Source organism: Mobula hypostoma, chromosome 22 (genome assembly GCF_963921235.1).
Source record: "Mobula hypostoma chromosome 22, sMobHyp1.1, whole genome shotgun sequence".
Classification (NCBI taxonomy): domain Eukaryota; kingdom Metazoa; phylum Chordata; class Chondrichthyes; order Myliobatiformes; family Myliobatidae; genus Mobula; species Mobula hypostoma.
This window is the reverse complement of record NC_086118.1, coordinates 55,533,200-55,553,569: the sequence shown is the minus strand read 5'-3', so window position 1 is coordinate 55,553,569 and position 20,370 is coordinate 55,533,200. Positions and strand designations below refer to the sequence as shown.

The 20,370-nt window shown below is 39.6% G+C and overlaps 1 protein-coding gene across 5 annotated transcripts in view; it reads right to left on the bottom strand.

The window, feature by feature from the left end:
- The window catches only part of tex2 (testis expressed 2), a 97,995-nt gene that overhangs the window by 34,885 nt on the left and 42,740 nt on the right, over window positions 1-20,370 (bottom strand). For all 5 annotated transcript variants that reach the window (XM_063030638.1, XM_063030637.1, XM_063030636.1 and 2 more), the window contains exons 4-6: window positions 6,363-6,714; window positions 2,513-2,754; window positions 1,864-2,010 (exon numbers count right to left, since the gene is read on the bottom strand). In XM_063030638.1, coding sequence (XP_062886708.1) covers window positions 1,864-2,010; window positions 2,513-2,754; window positions 6,363-6,714 — 741 coding nt within the window. The remainder of the gene's footprint in view (window positions 1-1,863; window positions 2,011-2,512; window positions 2,755-6,362; window positions 6,715-20,370) is intronic.

Here is a 20,370-nt window from a genome sequence, read left to right as displayed (position 1 = left end):
ACCACGTCGCTTGATTTTACCTTAGAAGTGAAAGCATTCAAGCCCTGCCACACCCGTTGAGCATCCTTCGTTGATTCAAGCTTATTTTGAAATCGCTACTTCACCCATGAAATGGCTTTATGGAGATTGTACCTAGATCTCTTGTAATTTTCTTGGTCACCAGACTTGAATGCCTCTGATCTGGCTTTCTGCAGATTGTGGATCTCATGGTTCATCCAGGGCTTCTGGTTGTAGAAGACTCCAAATGATTTTGTGAGGACACATTCATCTACAACTGTTTTTATGAAGTCTGTGACAACCATGATGTACTCAGATCCACAGAAGGGTCCTTGAAAACAGACCAGTCCTCTGATTTGAAGCAATCCTGTACCTGCTCCACTGCCTCCCACAACCACCTCTTTGTTGTCCTAATCTCTACAGCTTCGCTGTTTAGCCTCTGTCTGTATGCAGGTAGGAAGAGGACAGCTACATGATCAGATTTCCTGAAATGTGGTCTGGGCATGGAATGGTAGGCATTCATCTTAGTATAACAGTAGTCTACTGTTGAGGCCTCTCGTACTTCAGGTTATATGCTGATTGTAATTGGGCAAAAATTTCTTTAAACCAGCCTGGTTGAAGTCCCTGACTATGAATTGAAATGTGTTGGGAAGGATTGTTTCTTGTTTGGAGATGGCATCATGCAGTATCTCAAGTGCCCAACTATAGTTGACTGCTTGTGATATGCAAACTCCGCTGAGGACTACCGATGAGAACTCCTTGGGTAAATAGCACGTATGGTATTTGATCATTACAAGTTCAAGGTTGGGGGAATACGAGCGTGTTTCATGATTAAATTCTCGGTGGTACTTTGATGTGGCGTTTTTGTTGAACTCGTATTCTCCCAACCATCTTTAATGACCTTCCACTTAACACTTTCTATTTAACACTTTTCAAATATATATGTTTGCAATTTGACATGAGACCAGCAATTCTTTTTCATCAAATAAACATGAACTAAAAGCCACAATGTAACTTAAAAGTTCAGCAGTTATTTCATTCCTTTTTCCTTTTGCTCAGGTCAAATCAGCATGCAATAGCAATGCTTCATTTTGCCAAGTTCAATTCTAAACTCCATATCCTAGCTACTAAAAGTGCCTATTTGATTTCTATCATCACCTACATCTATCCTCGCTGTTTTATTGTAATTCTTATTCATTCCATCATTGCTTCTAGTCTTTTTGTTAACAGAATTGAACTACTTGGCTAAGTTGACCCATTCACCCTTTATATTTAGAATTTAATATTTCAAATATTCACAAAATATAGTCAGAAGCATTGTTAGTGCTCATTTTGAAAGCTGTGTCAGAGCCTTACTATACTTGTTTTCAGTGTCCAAAGAACAATCTTCGAACTTGGCTCCAAGGCATATTGTGCTTAATACCTTTTTGGCACTTTCAGTGAATGGAGAGCTTCAGCAGATACAATGAGTTCAGTACAATGATATTACCATTACATCACTTTTTAACAATAAATTTCTTAACCCCGCCCTCTACCATATCTCACAAGCAACTACATGTTTGGTATAACTTTACACTAATATTAAGAAAATGGAAGAAGATTTTTTTTAATTGTCTGCAGCTTTGAGTAGCTTGAGATGTCCAAACTGGCATGGCGTTAACGATTGACTAAGGTTGATAACAATTAATCAGTCAAAATGGTCCTATAATGAAACAGACATTAACATGTGTAAACCTTTTCAATTTTAATTAGCAGAGATAAATAAAAATCCAACTCAACATCTGCATCACAGAAAATTATACTGCCTGTGCACAGAGTTATGGATAAACTTTAATAAAGGTGAATTGTAACATGTTGAGCACATACCCTAATTTTGCTGAGTTTCATCTGGATCTTCCGAGACACCAAGTTAGACCAGTATTTTTCACCCAAGAAATCCCAGAAGATTCGCCCAAGCAATGCATTGACCCAAGCCACTCGTTGTTCTGTGTCCTCATTTTGACTGGTTGGCAACTATCATGTACAGAAGTATTAAATAATTCAAAATGTTAATCCACATGCATTGTTATGAGTACACCAGGAATCTTAAATTTGCTAGGTAACGTGCTTAATGAAGTTTACAAAACTGCCTCAAAATTAGTACAATTCACTCAATTCAAATGCAATTTTCCACTGTATCTCTCTTTACATTTTCAGAAGATTTAATCGATCAACCTAATATCTGGTATTTGAGATATTCAAACCAAATAGTTCCACCTTAAACTTAATAGATAATTCTAATATTATACAGTTAGATTTAAATTCTGGTTGATTGTTGGAGTTCATAAATAAGTACAAGGAAAAAGTCAGATGAGAAGGTTAAACATCTCATCCTTTCTTGATATCAGTCAAGAATGCAACATAGATAACATTTATGGGGACATCTGCAGGGTCAAATGTTTCAGTCGTTTAAATTAAGAATACTGTGGATTGAGGGAAATATAGCAAAAAGCAGAAATGTATTTATTTTTCTTACCTTAGCAGTGGGGCTACCTTCTGCACTGTGGATAGGGCTAGAGTTAGGACTGGAAATTTCTTCAGGAATATATTTTGCCATATAAACAGCATAATCCAGAAGCATTTTCTGACGTATGCCAGATAGGAGATCCTTCTGTTTTAAATGTGATGCAATTTCTTCAACGCTTCCTTTACTGCTGTTGCGACTGTGAGTCAACATTCCAGATTGGCTATTGTTTCTACTGTGTGATGGCACAAAACCTAAAATGAAGCACAACTGATTAGTCAACAGAACAACTGAGTTATTCCACAGTCCTCACCTATTAAGAATGTTTGACATCTCTCTCCTGATGCAATGTGAAGCCAATAATACGAAGCAAATTCTGGCATGACTAAATGTGCCCATTATTAATCCTTAATTACCTGAAAAGGCATTGTTCATTTTAAATGCAATTTTCCACCATATTATTTAATAAACTGAACAGGCAACATAATGAAGTGCAATATGGTGAAGAGTCTTGGATCTTCCAAATTAAAATACCCATCATTAGGCATCTCAAAATTGCTTCAGTTTTGCAGTGATGATTCTGACATTACAGTTACAGGCGAGACATGGGATGCTGGAATCTGGAGCACCTTGGAAAGCTTGGGGTGCTCAGCAGATCAGACTGATAACCCTTCATCTGGACTCTTCATTCTGTTTATATGGCAAAATATATTCCTGAAGAATATATTCCTGATAACCCTTCATCTGTCTTTCAGTACAGATGAGGGATCTTGACCCAGAATGTCAACTATCCATTTCCTTTCACAGATGCTGCCTGACTCACTGAGTTCTGTCAGCACTTTTTGTGTTACTCCAGATTCCAGTGTCAGCAATCTTTTGTACCAACAGAGTTGAAGCAAAGTTTTCCTGAGACACAAAATTTGGGGTTTAACATAAGCAAATAAAATGTTAAAAATTAAATTACCGTTCACCTATTTGAAAGAAATATCACATGCATCAACAAATGCAAGAGGGCACCTTATGTAATAGATATTCCTTTTAGAACACAGAACAATACAACAATCTTGTGCCAAACCAATTAAATTAGTAAATTAGTAATTTGCTTTTTTGATTTTATAGCCTTACTATTCTATGCAATCCGTTTCTTTAGATTGTATTGTACAAGCAATTGTTACTCATGTAAAAATACCTGCAAGTTTCTCTCTTTCCATTCCCTTGGGACTGTGGGACCCAGGATGACCAATAAAGTTAATGTGGGAACCAGAGTCTTTTGCAGTTGGGTCAGGAAGATGTACTCCTTACTGTTTATACACAGCTATTGTGTACTCACATAGACTGGTTTTACAGTACCATCACAAATACTCGTCTTTCATTTCCAGCAATCATGGGCCAGAGATTCCCAGGAACGTGTGAGGATGTTGCACTCTTTCCAAAAAAGCTTTGAGAACATTCTGTTCACTTGGTATTACCTTCCTGTGACGAAGCTTAAATGCCACGTCCATTTTGGAGGTCTAATGTTAGATATGTAAGTGAAGTCTTTGGCCCAGTTGGACCAATTGAGTGTAATGAGCAACTCAGTTCTGTGGATGTCACCCTGGGAGAGTACACTAACATTGGTAGGATAAGGGAATCTGTGGATTGGGTGATTTTTAGAGGCAACATTAATGCTATTGTTCCAACCCTTTGAGCTACTTTCTATGCATAGTCCAAATCTCAGAAGCATAGACTAAGGTGATCTCTACCGCCCACAAATTTTGTGCTAGGTTTGTAGCCTTGATCTTGCAATGCTGTTTTCCCCTTCAGTCAGCTAAAGTGCTAGCACACAAGTGATTGTAAATTTTTTTAATGACATCTGTCTAATCCAAGAATGGCTCCCAAGAAATAGAACATGTCTTGTTACTAGGGTCTCATTATGAAGCTTTATTGTATGAGGACACTGGTGTCCAATAAGGGCAGCTTGATTGAGGACCATTGCCTTGCTAATGTTGAATACAAAGTTCATCTGCTTTTGTATGTTAGTGAATGAGTTAATGATTACTGGGAGCATGGGTTCAGCAGCTCAAAGTTTTTTTTTATATAGGATACAGGTTGAATAGTTTCTTTGCTGTCCTGTAGATTTTCCACACTCCAATAGGAGGCTTGTTGGAGGCAAGGTGCAACAATACTCAAAGTTGTCCTCACCCAGTAACAGCACATATCCATTTCGGTATTATTCATGGACAATTATCGAAAGCAGGGATGATGAGCTGTTTTCCCTATATAATTGTAGGTTTACAGTTATAGTGCCACATTAACTTGACCAAGACTCACTATAGACAGAAATCAAAGTGTTTTGCTGTGCATACCATAATCTAATCACCAAATAAACATTAGGGAAGAACCAAATGTGGAAAGTAAGCATGAAAGTCATGAGAAAATATGAAATGTCTCTGGAGGCAGCTGGTCAATAAATAAATTTGGGAATTAGAGAGGGATTTACCATGCAGTTAAAATTATAACAGTGAATGTAGAGACAAAGAAGAGAACTGAATTACAATCTCAACACTAAAATTCTCGATCAAATCAAAAAAACAAAACTTGACTGATGCAAATTAACAGACCATTTAAATAAAATTATGGGCTTCAATTCAAACAATTAAGTACAGTGGATTTTGGTTAATTGGGCCATCGGTTAATCAATCGGCCACTTATTTGGGACAAATCTTAAAAGAACTAAAACTAATCAAGAAAATAGCTAAGAAACCCTTTGTTTATCTGGGACACCTTGCCACATAATTGTGACAGGAGACTGCTGCCGAACAGAGTCAGTCATGTGTACTTATGTGGCTGCTAGACACTACACCATGCTTAGAGTGAACACTTTTTAAAATAGCGTCTGTTGTGTGTGTTTGTGTTCAAAAAAGCAGTGATTTTTCTCACTGATAGTTATCGAGAAATTAGCAGTAAAACATTTTAGAACTGCTTTGCTCACTGCAGTTTCAAGCATTCAGGCTTAGAGACGCTGCAAACAGCTGAGAGTGAAAGTGAAACAATTTCACTACTGCAAATTAAGAATTACAAAGATTTTGAATAATCTTGAATATTACAATGAAAATGAAGATTTGGAGAATGCAATAATCAAAAACATATGAAGGCAGTCCATTATCTGCCCTAGTGCCTGCGCTGATTTTGTTCTTTTATTGTTAATCAAAAGATCACTACAACGTAGAATGGACGAATTCCACTATCAATAACTATTAGGAACTAATACCATTTTATAGTACTGTAGTATTGTTGGCAGTGTTCTAATTTGTTCTATATTTCATTTAAATGTACAAACGTTTGTATAATTGGTTTCTCAGTTAAATGGTAATTTTCCTAACTCAGCTGACTTTTTTTATACATTTATAACTATTTCCATGAAACTTTACCTAATCGAGACAGGTGCTTAATCATGCTAAAATGTACTGGTCCCAATTAACCAGAATCCATAATATATTAAGACAGATCTCACTATAAAGTAACAACTTAAAATTAATACTACAGGTCCAGAATGGGAGGCTGCAAGAAGCTACTAAATGCAAAGCATAGGAATATGGACTACCCATAAATGGTCACTGAAGCCAAAGTATTCATAATAAAAGATGGAATGAGTTGGATATTTTAAGGAAAATCATCAGGATAGGGAAACAGCAAGAAATGTGGATTACAATAGATTACAATGTCAGCACACACAAACAGTGACACATTACCTAGCATCAGTATTTACATTTTCATGATTATAAATGAGTATATCATTTAACAAGCCGCTTTCAATGAATGCATCAACATCATAAGGCTATATTTTTGAAGTATCCTTTCAGTAGCAGAGAAAACATTTCACCTGGCAAGGCACCTCCTCCTCCAAGATTTGCTGATCGTTTAATATCAGTTTTTGATTTTGAGGCCAAAATGAATTTCCTGAACCATTCCTCTTTTTCTCTACCAGTCCTCCCAAAAAGGTACAGAATTTGATCCTTCTGGCAAATTGGCTTTGCAGAATCTTGTGAGCCAGAAGATTTTTTCATTTCCTCAAGTACAGTTTCAACTTTATCAGCAGATAATTTTTCTTCTACATTTTCTCTTTCTGTTTGGGCCTTCGACATAAAATCATCTTGTCTGGCAAGTTCAATGCAAATTGGATATTTTTTATTCCATACTCTTTTCCTAGCCAGATCTTTTGGTACTAAATGAACCTGTGAAAATAAAAATCAAAATTTTACATTACAATTTGTTGTTTGTGCTTCTAAAAAATCATTTTCTAATATCACATATATTTGTATAACCAATATATTAAGGCCTATTAAAAGTGGAAGAAAAAGTCTGTAAAAGAATAGCATAGGCTGCTCATATTAGAAGGAGAGGCCAACTACAGCGGGAAGATCAGATTGCTGAGGCGATGACAGGGAGGTTTAGCTGGTCTTCAATAGTTGGCTGTGAAATTTAGAAGTAGGCCAATTGCTGCATTAATTAGGCATTGTGGGACACATACTATTCTGAGACTATCACCAGTTCATTCAGACTTTTCAAAAATGTTAAAATAGACCTGGAACTGTTTTCTTCAAAACCTCAAGCCATATTGCAAAGAAACACTGGAAATCAAAATACCAAAGTACATGATCACAACATCGAATCAGAGTCAAATCAGGTTTAATATCATTGGCATTATGCAGTAGAATTTGTTGTTTTTCAGCAGCATACATTGCAATACATACCAATTTAAAAACAATTACAATAAGAAATATATATATAGATAGATATAGTATTAAATTAAGTAAATAGTGCATGAAGAGAGAAAAACAAAACAGTGAAGTAGTGTTTATGGACTGTTCAGGAATCTGATGGCAGTGGGGAAGAAGCTGTTCCTAAAATGTCGAGTGTATGCTTTCAGGCTCCTGTACCTCTTCTTTCTTGATGGTAGCAACAAGAAGAGGTCTGTCCTGGATGTTGTCTTTTTGAGGTACTGCTTTTTGAAGGTGTTCTCAATGCTGAGGAAGCTAGTGGCCATGATGGAGCTGGATGTTTACGGAAAAACTACCAGAAGTACTGGATATGGCCCAGTGCATCAAAGGTAAAGCCCACCCCACTATGGAGCACAACTACGCGTAGCGTTGTCACAGGAAAGCAGCATCCATCAAGGACTCCCACCATGCTCTCTTCTTGCTGCTTCCATCAGAAAAATGATACAGGAGCTTCAGACCATCAAGTTCAGGAACAATTTTTACCCCTCAACCATTAGGCTCTTGAATCACCGGAATAACATCACTCGCCTCATCACTGAATTGCTCCCCCAACCTTTAGACACACTTTCAAGGACTCTTTATATTCTTCATATTTATTGCTTATTTATTATATTATTTATCTTTTTCTTTGTATTTGCACAGTTGTTACCTTTTGCACATTGGTTGTTTGTCTGTCCTGTCAGGCGCAGTCTTTCATTCATTCTACTATGGTCCTTGGCTTTACTGAGCATGCCCACAAGAAAATGAATCTCATGGTTGAAAATGGTGACATTTATGTACTTTGATAATAAATTTACTTTGAATTTTCTGCAGTTTTTTCCAATCCTGTGTAGTAGCTCCAAATGCAATATATGCAGTATTTAATTAGGCTGCATTTTGAAAATGTTGCTAAGTAACTGCTGTGGTTCTTGTTCATTATGTTGTCTGTAATCAGTGTTCTTCCTCTATAGGCACTGTTCATTTTGTATGTGGTTCGTTTCGTACAAACATCATTTCCTATTCGTAAGCCCTTTTTAAAATTTTACACCGCTTCCTGCCTGGGTTAATTTGATTTCAACTTAAAGCACACACGGTAGAAAGAGATCCTTCCCCATCCACTCTATTTGTCCTTGAAACAGCAATATCTTTTCAAAAAAGTTTTCTCATTAAATACCTTGAAGAAAGCTTCCAGCTTGGGTGATTTTTGAGAAGGGGTTTAACTCCCTGAGTATAAAGATAAGTTGTCTTCAAAGGCAGCGCCTGTGGATCGGGGACATGTCTGAACACTATGCGCTACAACATCAGCTTCTGACCTGAGCAACTTCAATGGCCAAGCCCTGGAAGTCACCTCAGAATATGGTGTCGCTCAAGCAAAATCACACTTAGCATGGCTGCTGCACAAGCCCATGCCGGAAATGAAGTGGCAAGAATGAGAGTAGCATAAACTCAACGCAAAGCTGAAATGCTAATTGAAAAAGCTTGTGTAAACAGAGAAAGAATGCACAGACATGGAGAAAGCTTACGTAGAAGCTATACTGAGTGCTCTCACGGATGAGCATGAAGCTGAGGCTGCTTTAGCAGAGGCAAAGGTGTATGAAGCCACAGCTGACATAGACAGTCATGGTCATCTCCCTAGGAAGGTGACTGAAAAACCAACCATTGGTACATCCTCTAATACAACTTGGTTGCTCAACAGAGGAAGAAATCAAAGCAACAAAAATAGGAACCAGCTTCCTGTCATGCTTCACACCAGATTTTTGCCCCATCCTCCTCCTGAACTTGTATCCTCTGCTTCAGATTCAAACCAAAATATTCATTTAAGATAAAAATTGAGAAATGCCCAAAGACACCCAACTTAGAAACACATGGTGTTCACCACTGAATAAGAGCACACCAGGACTGAACAGCACATCAAGTGCATCAGTGGCTCACCTTTCAACAAAGAAGCTACCATAGAGCCAACTGCACAGTCCTCACTTGCTGCACTAGGCTGTGGTGATAAATCACCACTGGTCAACAGCTTGAGAAAGATACTAGAAGCCCTGAAGCAGTCAGTCCGAATGTGGACAAGACAGTCATTTGGATAGTGGTGGAGAATCTGGGGAGGGTAGCAAGGATAATTGTAGAAGCAGTAACAATATATTGCACTCCATGGATGGACACACAGTGCAGCAAGCACCAGTGGACTCCAGAGAACCAAGCCAAGAACCTGTTGGCACTTCAGAAGAATTAGACCCAGATACAGCTGCAAATTCAGGCCCAGCACCCTGGGCTACTGCTTCCAGCACACCCACAGAAGAGTATGGCAGGAAGCCAGCGAAACATCCATCAGATGTAGCTATTTCCCCATATATTATAAAGATATTTTCTGAAACAATCAAAACTGGTAGATCTGTTGCAGAGTCAATAGGACAGGAGGTCTGGTCACCCCATCAACTCTCATTGACTGTGACCATATTCCCAACAATAGGGATGAAACCCCAATTCCTGAAGCTGTACATGGTCATCCACACCTTAAGGATATAGCTGACAAGATCCCTCCACTTGACTCTTCTGCTGAGATTCTCCTGTTGCTTGGCAAGACATCATCCATGCACACAAGGTACTTCGACAGCGCAATCATCGGTATGATGCATCTTATGCCCAACAACTGGACCTGGGTTGGGTCATAGTGGATGAAGTCTGCCTCGATGGTGCTCATCAGCCCAATATTAGTGTATTTAAGACTAATGTCCTGAAAAATGGGCACTCAAGCAATTTCAGCCCATGTGACAGTAGTATCTAGATGGAAGAAAAGATTGTAGGAAGTAGACTGTCAAAGACAGTCTTTTCAGTGGTTGGCACATTTGTAAGCAACCTCCCAGTGCAGAACAAATGAATTGGGCAAAGGTTAGAATCCTTGTTGTTCAAAGGCATGTGTATGCAGTGGAAGTGCAGTGCATCACAAAGCAGAAATTTCTCCCAATCCAAAGTTACCTTAGTGAACTCTGTCCCTTTCTTGACTCTGAGGAGCTGCAGTGAGTTGGAGAATGTATTAAGATACAACTCACTTCAGAGGTACCTCACTCAATTGTACTGTGTCACCAGTCTGCTCATCCAACATTACAACTATGTAATCAAAAACACCATTTTCGAAGAGAGAACAGCTAAAGACTGTGCAGTAAGACTGTTACAAGACTAGTCTCCGAGACAGACCATTCTTTTGTTCAAGACATGAGGGAATTATCATTTGACTTTTAATTTCAGTAGTGAAGATTTGAAGATTGTCAGGCGGAGAGTGTTCTGCCTCTAGAGGTGCTGTTCGTTTTGTATGTAGTTCGTTTTATGCAAACATCACTTCTTGTTTGTAAGCTGTTTTTACATGTATTGCTGCACGGACTCTGAGAGTTCGACTTGAAGCACACCCACTCTTTATTTACCCTTGAAACAGCAATACCTTTTCAAAAAGTTTTCTCATTAAAAACCCCAAAGAAAGCTTCCAGCTTGGGTAATTTTTGAGAAGGTGTTTAACTCCGGCCTAGCTTTGTACATAATGCACTGCGAGGGCAGTAGAATCAAAATTTGGAAAACCTGTGTTTTCTGCAGTTTTCCTTTGTTCTCCAAACAGGTTTCCCCTGCTAGCCAAAGGTACAGTGTTCCTATGAAATGGTTCGTAAGCCGGAATGTCGTAAAGGGAATAAGCAATTACCATTTATTAATATGGGAAAATTTTTTGCCCGTTCCCAGACCCAAAAAATAACCTACAAAATCATGCCAAATAACACATAAAACCTAAAATAACAGTAACATTTAGTAAAAACAGGAATGATATGATAAATACACAGCCTATGTAAAGTAGAAATACTTTTCTGCAGCACTGTCTAGTGCAGCGAAAATCTCGCTGAAGCGCTCTCGGCAAAAACACTCTCTCCAGTAACCTTTAAGCTATGATGCTGCCAAATCATACCAAATAACACACAAAAATACACAGCCTATATAATGTAGAAATAATGTATGTTCAGTGTAGTTTCACTTACCGGAATCGGGAAGACTCCAATAAATTGCAGTTTCGTCACAGTTAAACACTTGCTTATACAAATAACCACTTGACACAATCAGCAATCGCCTCTGATCTGGGCCGACATTTACGTGCTGGGCGGCACCTAATTAATTAGCTTGTTTATTTCAGCTTTTTTCTTAATGATGTGCAGGGTGCATTCCGACTACCGCTGCATTCTTCGCGGCAATGTACCGGTTCACGGCCCGGAGGTTGGGGACCACTGCTTAAACTATGAAGCTGCCCTCGCCTCAGAAACCGATCAAACCTTTAAATGCTACTTTTGCAACACTTTCATCACCATCGTTCAGTGCTTTCTGTTTCAGCTTATTAAAAAGACTGACTGATTTCTCCTTAAGTATAAGAAAACTTAACGGAACACCACGCTTTGTACACCCATCAATGCACTCAAGCAATAGACTTTCCATTTTATCCATTATTGGATGCCGACTAAGAGAGACCACTTTGCTACGAGCAGAACCAATAGTAACATCGGCAGCTTTCTCTCTGCGTATAAATAGTGTGAATGGTGGACGCGGGCAAGTTCAACGTGCGGACAATGTCCTTACTTCGTTCACCATGATCAAAACGCTTAATTATGTCTAGTTTTATGCTAAGTGTAACACCCTTAAGAGCTCTTTTAGGCTTTTTCAATACTTTACAACTCATCTTGCTAACGGATGCACAAAATAAATCGAGATAAAGCACGTGTTTAAGCAATGCCGGCTAGAATGCAGTTCCAGGGGAGGAGCTTGGCTGTTCGGGCGTGTGCTGCCTTTTTTTGCGCGTTTTTTTCATGCGCTGCCTTTTTTCGTAACAGTGAAAATACCTTCTGTTAGCCAAAACAGGGAACTAATGTAGGTCTTTCGTAACAGCAAGGTGTCATAAAGCAAACGTTCGGTAAAGGGGGGCCACCTGTAGTCAATTGTAGTCACTGGGATGAATTAAAGTGTAACAGGGGGCCAAAATCAAAAAGGGAGACAAATACAAGACTGAAGGTGTTATATCTCAATGCACACAGTATACAGAGTAAGATAAATGATCTTGTAGCACAGTTACAGATTGGCAAGTATGATGTTGTGGGCATCACTGAGTCATGGCTCAAAGAAGATCACAGTTGGGAGCTTAACATCCAATGATACACATTGTATTGAAAGGACCAGAAGGTTGTTCAGTGAGGAGGGCAGGGGTGGTGGCATGGCTCTGTTGGAAAAAATGAAATCAAATCCTTGAAAAAGTTGACAAAGAATTAGAAGGTGTAGAATCCTTGTGGGTAGAGTAAGAAATTCCAAGGGTAAAAAGACCCTAATGGGAGTTATATATACAGGACTCTGAACAGTAGCCAGGATGTAGGCTACAAATTACAAAGGGATAGAGAAAAGGCATGTCAAAAGGGCAACTTTGGCTATCTCCTCTCTCATGTCTCTGTAATTCCCTTTACTCCACTATAATACTGGTAACTCTGATTTTAGTTTCTCCTTCTCAAACTGCACGGTGAATTCTATGATCACTGCCTCCTAAGGATTACTTTACCTTAAGATCCCTAATTAAATCTGGGTCATTACATAACATCCAATCCAGAATTGCCATTCCCCTAGTGGGCTCAACCATAAGTTGCCCTTAAAAAGTAATCTCATAGACATTCTACAAATTCTCTCTTGGGATACAGCACCAACCTGATTTTCCCAATCTCCCTGCATATAATATTGCAAGAATTAGTGGGAAGGTCGAGGATTGGAAAGCTTTTAAAAACCAGAAGGCAACTAAAAATGTCATAAAGAGAGGAAATATGAAATATGAAGATAAGCTAGCCAATAAAAAAGGATACAAAGAAGTTTTTCCAGATATATAGAGTAAAAGGGAGATGAGAGAGGATATCAGACTGCTGAAAATGATGCTGGAGGGGTGGTAATGACTGACTGTCTGACTAACTTAGTAAGTACTTTGCATCAGTCTTCACTGTGGAAGACATTAACACAATGCCATAAGTGAGTGTTATTGCTATTACTAAGAATCAGAATCACTTTATTGCCAGTACATGAAACATACCAGAACTGACTGTGGTTCAGAGCCAAGCATAAAACACAGGATGATACCATAACAGACAACACAATAGCAACCAACGATTTACAAGACAACAGTGCAAACAGCCAAGAACAATAAGCAGAACAGTCACAAGGCGGGAGGAGAAGATGGCGGTGCGACCCAGCGTGTGCAGCTCTCCGGTGAAATGATATTGTATTTGTAAGTAGGATGCCATGCACAATTCTGATTTGCTGGAGACAGACTTGAGAAGCAGAGGAACACCTGGAGAAATTTCTGAAATGCCCAGTTCGCTGCCGCTGCTACTGTGCGATTGAGAATCTCTGGAGGGAAGGCCCCAAAATCCCCAGCTTTGCCTGCTGCTGGCGACCAAGGCTGAGGTCAAAGCGTTCGGCAGAGATGGTGCTCGGTACTCGGTGTCGGAGGGCTGATCGGAGCTCGAAGTTTTCGGACGACTCAGAATCAGACTGTGGTTGGGCAACAGGGAGAGTTTTCTTCCTTCTCCCGTCTGCGTGAGGTGTGGGACTTTCAAGAGACTTTGAACTTTTTTTACTGTACCATGGCCTGTTCTTCATCAAGTTATGGTATTGTTGCACTGTTGTAACTATATGTTATAATTATGTGGTTTTTGTTAGTTTTTCAGTCTTGGTCTGCCCTGTGTTTCTGTGATATCACACCGGAGGAATATTGTATCATTTCTTAATGCATGCATTACTAAATGACAATAAAAGAGGACTGCGTGTCCTCATAATCTAATCTGCAAATGTCAATAATCAACCTTAATAAATGTGAACATATAAACAGACTCAATAATTATCAACAGAACAAAGAAAGCAGGAAAGATCATTTAACAGATGTTGCGGAGGGACAGTTAGGATAGTAAACCTAAGTGAGTTCTGTTGAGAAGCCAATAGCTACAGGAAAGTAGCTTCAGAGATGATGTGTAGTTCTGGTGGTGATATGGTTGTAGGAGAAGGTGCTTAGGTAGCTAAAGTGTCTGAAGGTAGATAAATCACCTAGACTAGATGGACTACACCCCAGAGTTCTGAAAGAGGTAGCTGAATAGATTTTGGAGGCATCGGTAATGATCTTTCAAGAATCATTAGATTCTGGAGTGGTTCCAGAGGACTGGAAAATTGTAAATGTCACTCCATTCCAAGAAGGGAGGGAGGCAGGCAGAAGAAAGGAAATTATAGGTCAGTTAGCCAGATTTCAATGGTTGGAAAGATGTTGGAGTCTATTATTAGGGATGTGGTTTCAGGGTACGTGGAGGCACATGGTAAGATAGGCCAAAGTCAGCATGATTTTCCAAAGGGAAAATCCTGCCTGACAAACCTGTTGGAATTCTGTGAAGAAATAACAGGCAGGATAGACAAAGGAGAATCACTGTATATTGTTTATTTGGATTTTCAGAAGGCCTTTGGCAAGGTGAATACATGAGGCTACTTAACAAGATTAGAGCCCATGGTATTACAGGAAAGGTACTAATATACATAGAAGATTGGCTAACTGGTAGGAGGCAAGAAATGAAAATAAAGGTGGCCTTTTCAGGTTGGTTGCTGGTGACTAGTGGTGTGCCACCATGGTCAGTGTTGGGGCCATTTCTTTTCACGTCAATGATTTGGATGAAAGAATTGATTACTCTGTGGCCAAGTTTGCGGACAATACATCTAGAATACAAAAGTGGCAACCTTGCTGCTTCTTTAGTGTTTTACAAGACTAAGTTGCTAGCATGACACCTAACCCAGCTCGCCTCACTATAAGAAGTCCATGGAGGATTTGTAGAGCAGATCCTAGGTCTGGTCTGGTCTGTCCAGACCAGATTGCTGCCTGGACTAGAGATTATTAGTTATAAGAAGAAGTTAGACAAACTTGGATTGGTTTTTCTGGAGTACTAGAGGCTGAGGGGAGAGTTGATGAAAATGTATATACATTTAATTATAAGAGGCATAGATAGAAAAGACAGTTCTTTTCCCCAGGGTGCAAATGTTAAATATTATAGGGTATAGGTTTAAGGTACAAGGGGGAAGTTTAAAAGAGATTTGCAAGTATAGAGAGAGAGTCAGAGAATGGTAGGTGCTGAATGTGTTGTCAGGGAGGTGGTAAAGGTGTATATGATAGCAGCTTTTAAATGACATTTAGGCAGACACAAACAGGCAGGAAACAGAATAAAACAAGAGAAAATCTGCAGATGCTGGAAATCCGAACAACACACACAAAATGCTGGAGGGATTCAGCAGGCCAGGCAGCATCTATGGAAAAAATACAGTTGACGTTTCAGGCTGGACTGGAGAAAAAAAGCTGAGTAGTAGATTTAAAAGGTAGGGGGGAGGGAGAGGAAGAGAGACAAGCCAGGCAATAGGTGAAACTTGGAGGGGGAGTGGTGAAGCAAAGAACTAGAAAGTTGCTTGGTGAAAGAGACAGAAGGCACCATGGAAGAAAAAAAGAAAGGGGGGGGGGAAGAGCCACCAGAGGGAGGGAACAGAATGATATGAACCACATGCTGGTAGATGGGATTAGTTTAGACTGAGATCATATTTGACATAGACATGGTGAGCCAGGGCTTGTTATTATGTTGTACTGTTTTAAGTTCTATATTCTAAAATAGCATCCATTATGAATTTTGAATCAAGGAATGTGAGGTATAGTATAGGTGCAGAACTCAAAACACAGCACTATAGCAAGCATGGGGAGGAGAAATGAGGAAAGAGCAAGAAGGAACAAGGACTAGAAAAATCAAAAATATAAAACTAAGTGCTGGAAAACAAAAACAAAATGCAAAAAGAGCAAGAATGAAGTAATGTTCAGGAGTGAAGTGACAAATCAAGCACGTGTGTTTAAATTGCAGAGAAGGGGAGGGTAGTGAGAACGGAGGGAATAGCTGTGATGGAGCGGAGAGGAATATTGTCCAGAGAACAATTTTCATTAGCAAATTAGAATCAAGTTGCAAAGCACAACAATTGCTAGAGGTCTGAAGCAAAAGAGAATAGAAACACATGACATATTATGCTGCATCTATGGAGAGAAAAACAGAATTAATTACAACTGGATGCCCTAACATCAGAGATTAACAATTCTGATGCAAAGGAGAAAATTTATCACTGAATCCCGAGGGCTGCAACATGCCTACACAGAGTACTAAGTGGTTTTCTTGATCTTAGGTGGGGCATCAATGGAACAGCATAGGCAGCTAAAGACAGAGATGACTACAGGATGGAGAACTAAAGTAATGGACACTGGAAACTCAGGCCGCTTTGCAGTTGGCAGCCACCCAGTCGGGTCTGTTTTCTCCAATGTTAAAGAGACCATATTGTGAGCACCAAATTCCAACTTAAAATGTTGAAATTGTGTTCAAGATGTGGAATAATAACCTCTGTCATAAAAATTCTCTGTTCTCGCCACAATTTTCTCATAACTTCCAGTTCCGTCAAAGAGTCACTGAGAAATGACTCTTCCCATTCCATAATGATTAAACATTGCTAAACATTGCTACCTATCTATTTGCAATAGACTCCCATCAATATTTCACCATTTTTCACAATGTAGTTAACCCATCAATTTTCCCTCTTCCTGAATGGAAAAAATATCTCTATTAGCAGTCTTCCTTACTCATAGGTTTCTACTCTCTTTCAAATTGATAACCTCCAACAGAGGTAAAAGTTTTTATTCTCAGAATCAGGTTTAATACCATCTGCATATGTTGTGAAATTCATTAGGTTTACAGCAGCAGTACAATGAAATACACAATAAATACAGTGGAAAAAATCTGAATTAAAGTATATATATATATATATAGCAATTAAGTTAAAATAAATAGTGCAAAAAAAAACTAAAATAAAAAAAGTGAGGTAGAGTTCATGGGTTCAATGTCCATTTAGAAATTGGATGGCAGAGGGGAAGAAGCTGTTCCAGAATCACCGAGTGTGTGCCTTCAGGCTTCTATACCTCCTTCCTGATGGTAACAATCAGAAGAGGGCATGTCCTGGGTGATAGGAGTCTTGAATGATGGACACTGTCTTTCTCAGGCATCACTCCTTGAAGGCGTCTTGGATTCTACAGAGGCTGGCACCCATGATGGAGCTGATTAATTTTACAAGTTTCTGCAACTTATCTCGATCTTGTGTAGTAGCCTCCCCACACCACACGGTGATGCAGCCTGTCAGAATGCTCTCCATGGTACATACATTTGCAAAAGTTTGAATGTTTAAGTTGACAAACCAAATCTCCTCAAACTCCGAATGAAATATAGCTGCATCAATATGTTGCATTGAGGTTAGGTCCTTAAGAGATACTGACACTCAGGAACTTGAAATTGCTCACTCTCTCTACTTCTGATTCCTTTGTGAGGATTGGTTTATGTTCCCTTGTCTTACCTTTTCTGAAGTCCACAATCTGCTCTTTGGTCTTGCAGATGTTGAGTGTAAGGTTTTTGCTACAACACCATTCAGCTAACTAGTATATCTTGCTCTTGTAAGCCTTTCATCACCATCTGAACTTAGATAGATAGATAGATAGATATACTTTACTAATCCCAAGGGAAATTTGGTTTCGTTACAGCCGCACCAACCAAGAATAGAGCGTAAATATAGCAATACAAAAAACAAAAACAAAAAACCCCCAACAATCAAACAACAAAATGCAAACTTCTGCCAGAAATAGTTGTATCATCAACAAATTTATAGATGGCATTTGAGCTGTGCCTAACCACGCAGTCGTAGGTGTAGAAAGAGTACAGCAATGGGCTAAGCACACACTCCTAGGTGAGCATGTGTTGACTGTCAGCAAAGTGGAGATGTTATTTCCAATCCGCACAGATTGTGGTCTTCCAGTTAGGAAGTCAAGGATCCAATTGCACAGCCAGGTACAGAGGCCTAGGTTCTGTACCTTTCCCATCAGGACTGTAGGAATGATGGTGTTAAATGCAGATCTATAGTCAATAAATAGCATCCTGACATAGGTATTTACATTGTCCAGGTGGTCCAAGGTCACATGGAGAGCCATTGAGATCCCATCTGCTGTAAACCTATTGTAGCAGTAGGTCAAAATGCAGTGGGTCCAGGTCCGTTCTGAGACAGGTGTTGATTCTAGCCTTGACCAACTTTTCAAAGCAATTCATCACTGCAGAGGTGAGTGTTACTGAATGACAGTCATTAAGGCAGCTTATGCTGGTCTTCTTGGGCACTGGTATAATTGTTGCCCTTTTGAAGTAGGTGGGAATTCCGACCATGGCAAGATCGAAGATGTCTTTGAATATCGCCACCAGTTGCTTAGCACAGGTTTTCAGAACCTTACCAGGTACTCCATTGGGCCCTGCCACCTTGCAAGGGTTCACATTCTTGAAATACAGCCTAACGTCGGCCTCCAAGACAGTGATCACAGGGTCACTGGATGATGCAGGGATCCTCATAGCTGTGGTTTTATTCTCCCTTTCAAAGTCAGCATAAAAGGCACTGAGCTCATCGAGAGGCATCACTGCCATTCATGTTGGGTTTGCCCTGTAGGAACTAAGGCGATGCAAACCCTGCCAGAGTTGACATGCGTCCGATGCCACGTCCAACCTCTCTCAGAATTGTTTCTTGGCTCTGGAAATAGCCCTCCGCAAGTCATATTTAATTTTCTTATACAGACCTGGGTCTCTAGACTTAAATGCCACAGGTCTAGCCTTCAGCAGACTACGAACCTCCTGATTCATCCACGGCTTTTGATTTGGGAACATACAGTAAGTTTTCGTAGGCACACACTCACCTACACAGATTTTAATGAAGTTGGTGACAACCATGGCTTTCTCATCCAGATTCGAAGATGACTCCCAGAATACAGTTCAGTCCACCAATTCAAAGCAGTCCTGTAAGTGCTCCTGTGACTCCCTGGTCCATACCTTCTTGGTCCTCACTACTGGCGCTACAGTCTTCAGTCTCTGCCTAAACTCAGGGAGAAATAGTACAGCCAGGTGATCAGACTTACCAAAGTGTGGGTGTGGAATAGCATGGTAGGCACTCTTGATCTTAATGTAACAGTGGTCCAGTGTGTTATTTTCTCTGGTACTACAGGCGATTTGTTGATAATAATTATTTAGTGACATTATCAAGCTGGTCTGGTTAAAATCCCCCAAAATGATGGTAAAGGCATCACGATGTGCTGTTTCACGCCTGTTGATTACATCGCTCCATTCATCTAGAGCCTGTTTGACATTGGCCTGTGGTGGGATGTATACCGCTACCCAAATGATCACTGAAATCTCCCATGGCAGGTTAAGATGGCCCACACTTACTGCGAGGTACTCCAGGTCTGGTGAGCAATATTGAAATATCACCAACACATTAGTACACCAGAGGAGTTGATCATGAGGCATACACCTCCACCTTTGCTTTTGAGAGACTTGACAGACCTATTTTGATGATGTATTGTGAACCCGTCGATTTGAACTGCTGCGTCCAGTACAGAAGGGGTTAACCTACATTCTAAAAAACAAAGGATGCCAGTGGTCCTATTATACAGCATCCTAGCTCTGAGATAGTCAATGTTATTTATTGGATTGTACATATACCAGCAAGACAGTTGGTACTGGGAGTCTAAACCCTCATTTTTAAAAAATGCACCAACAGATCAGCACACCAACCACACTTCTGCCGACAGCTTCTTAAAGGGGCAGTGTGCTGGCCATAGTACAGTCTATTTCGGTCAGTTTTCAGTAGCGATTGATCACTCAATTGCATTAAAACTTCATCACTGACCGTACATATCTTAGATGCAGTTACAGTTCTCAGCTGTAGCAGGCTAAAGTGAGAATATTTGATGATTTCAATCGTTTTCAATGAGAGCTGTCGTTTCGGGATGTCCGTGTTTGGCACCCCAAAATTGGAAAGGACCTGTGGAGGATCTCTCACCAGATGTCTTGACCATAATTAAATTTCCAAAATTACTGCATATCAGATATTATTTGCTTTCTCTCTCTTCCTTCTACAGCAAGTAATATGCATGGTTTCTTTTGCATCATATCTTGCAATTTTATGTATTCATAAATATCAATACTTTATGATTCATGTGAAAAC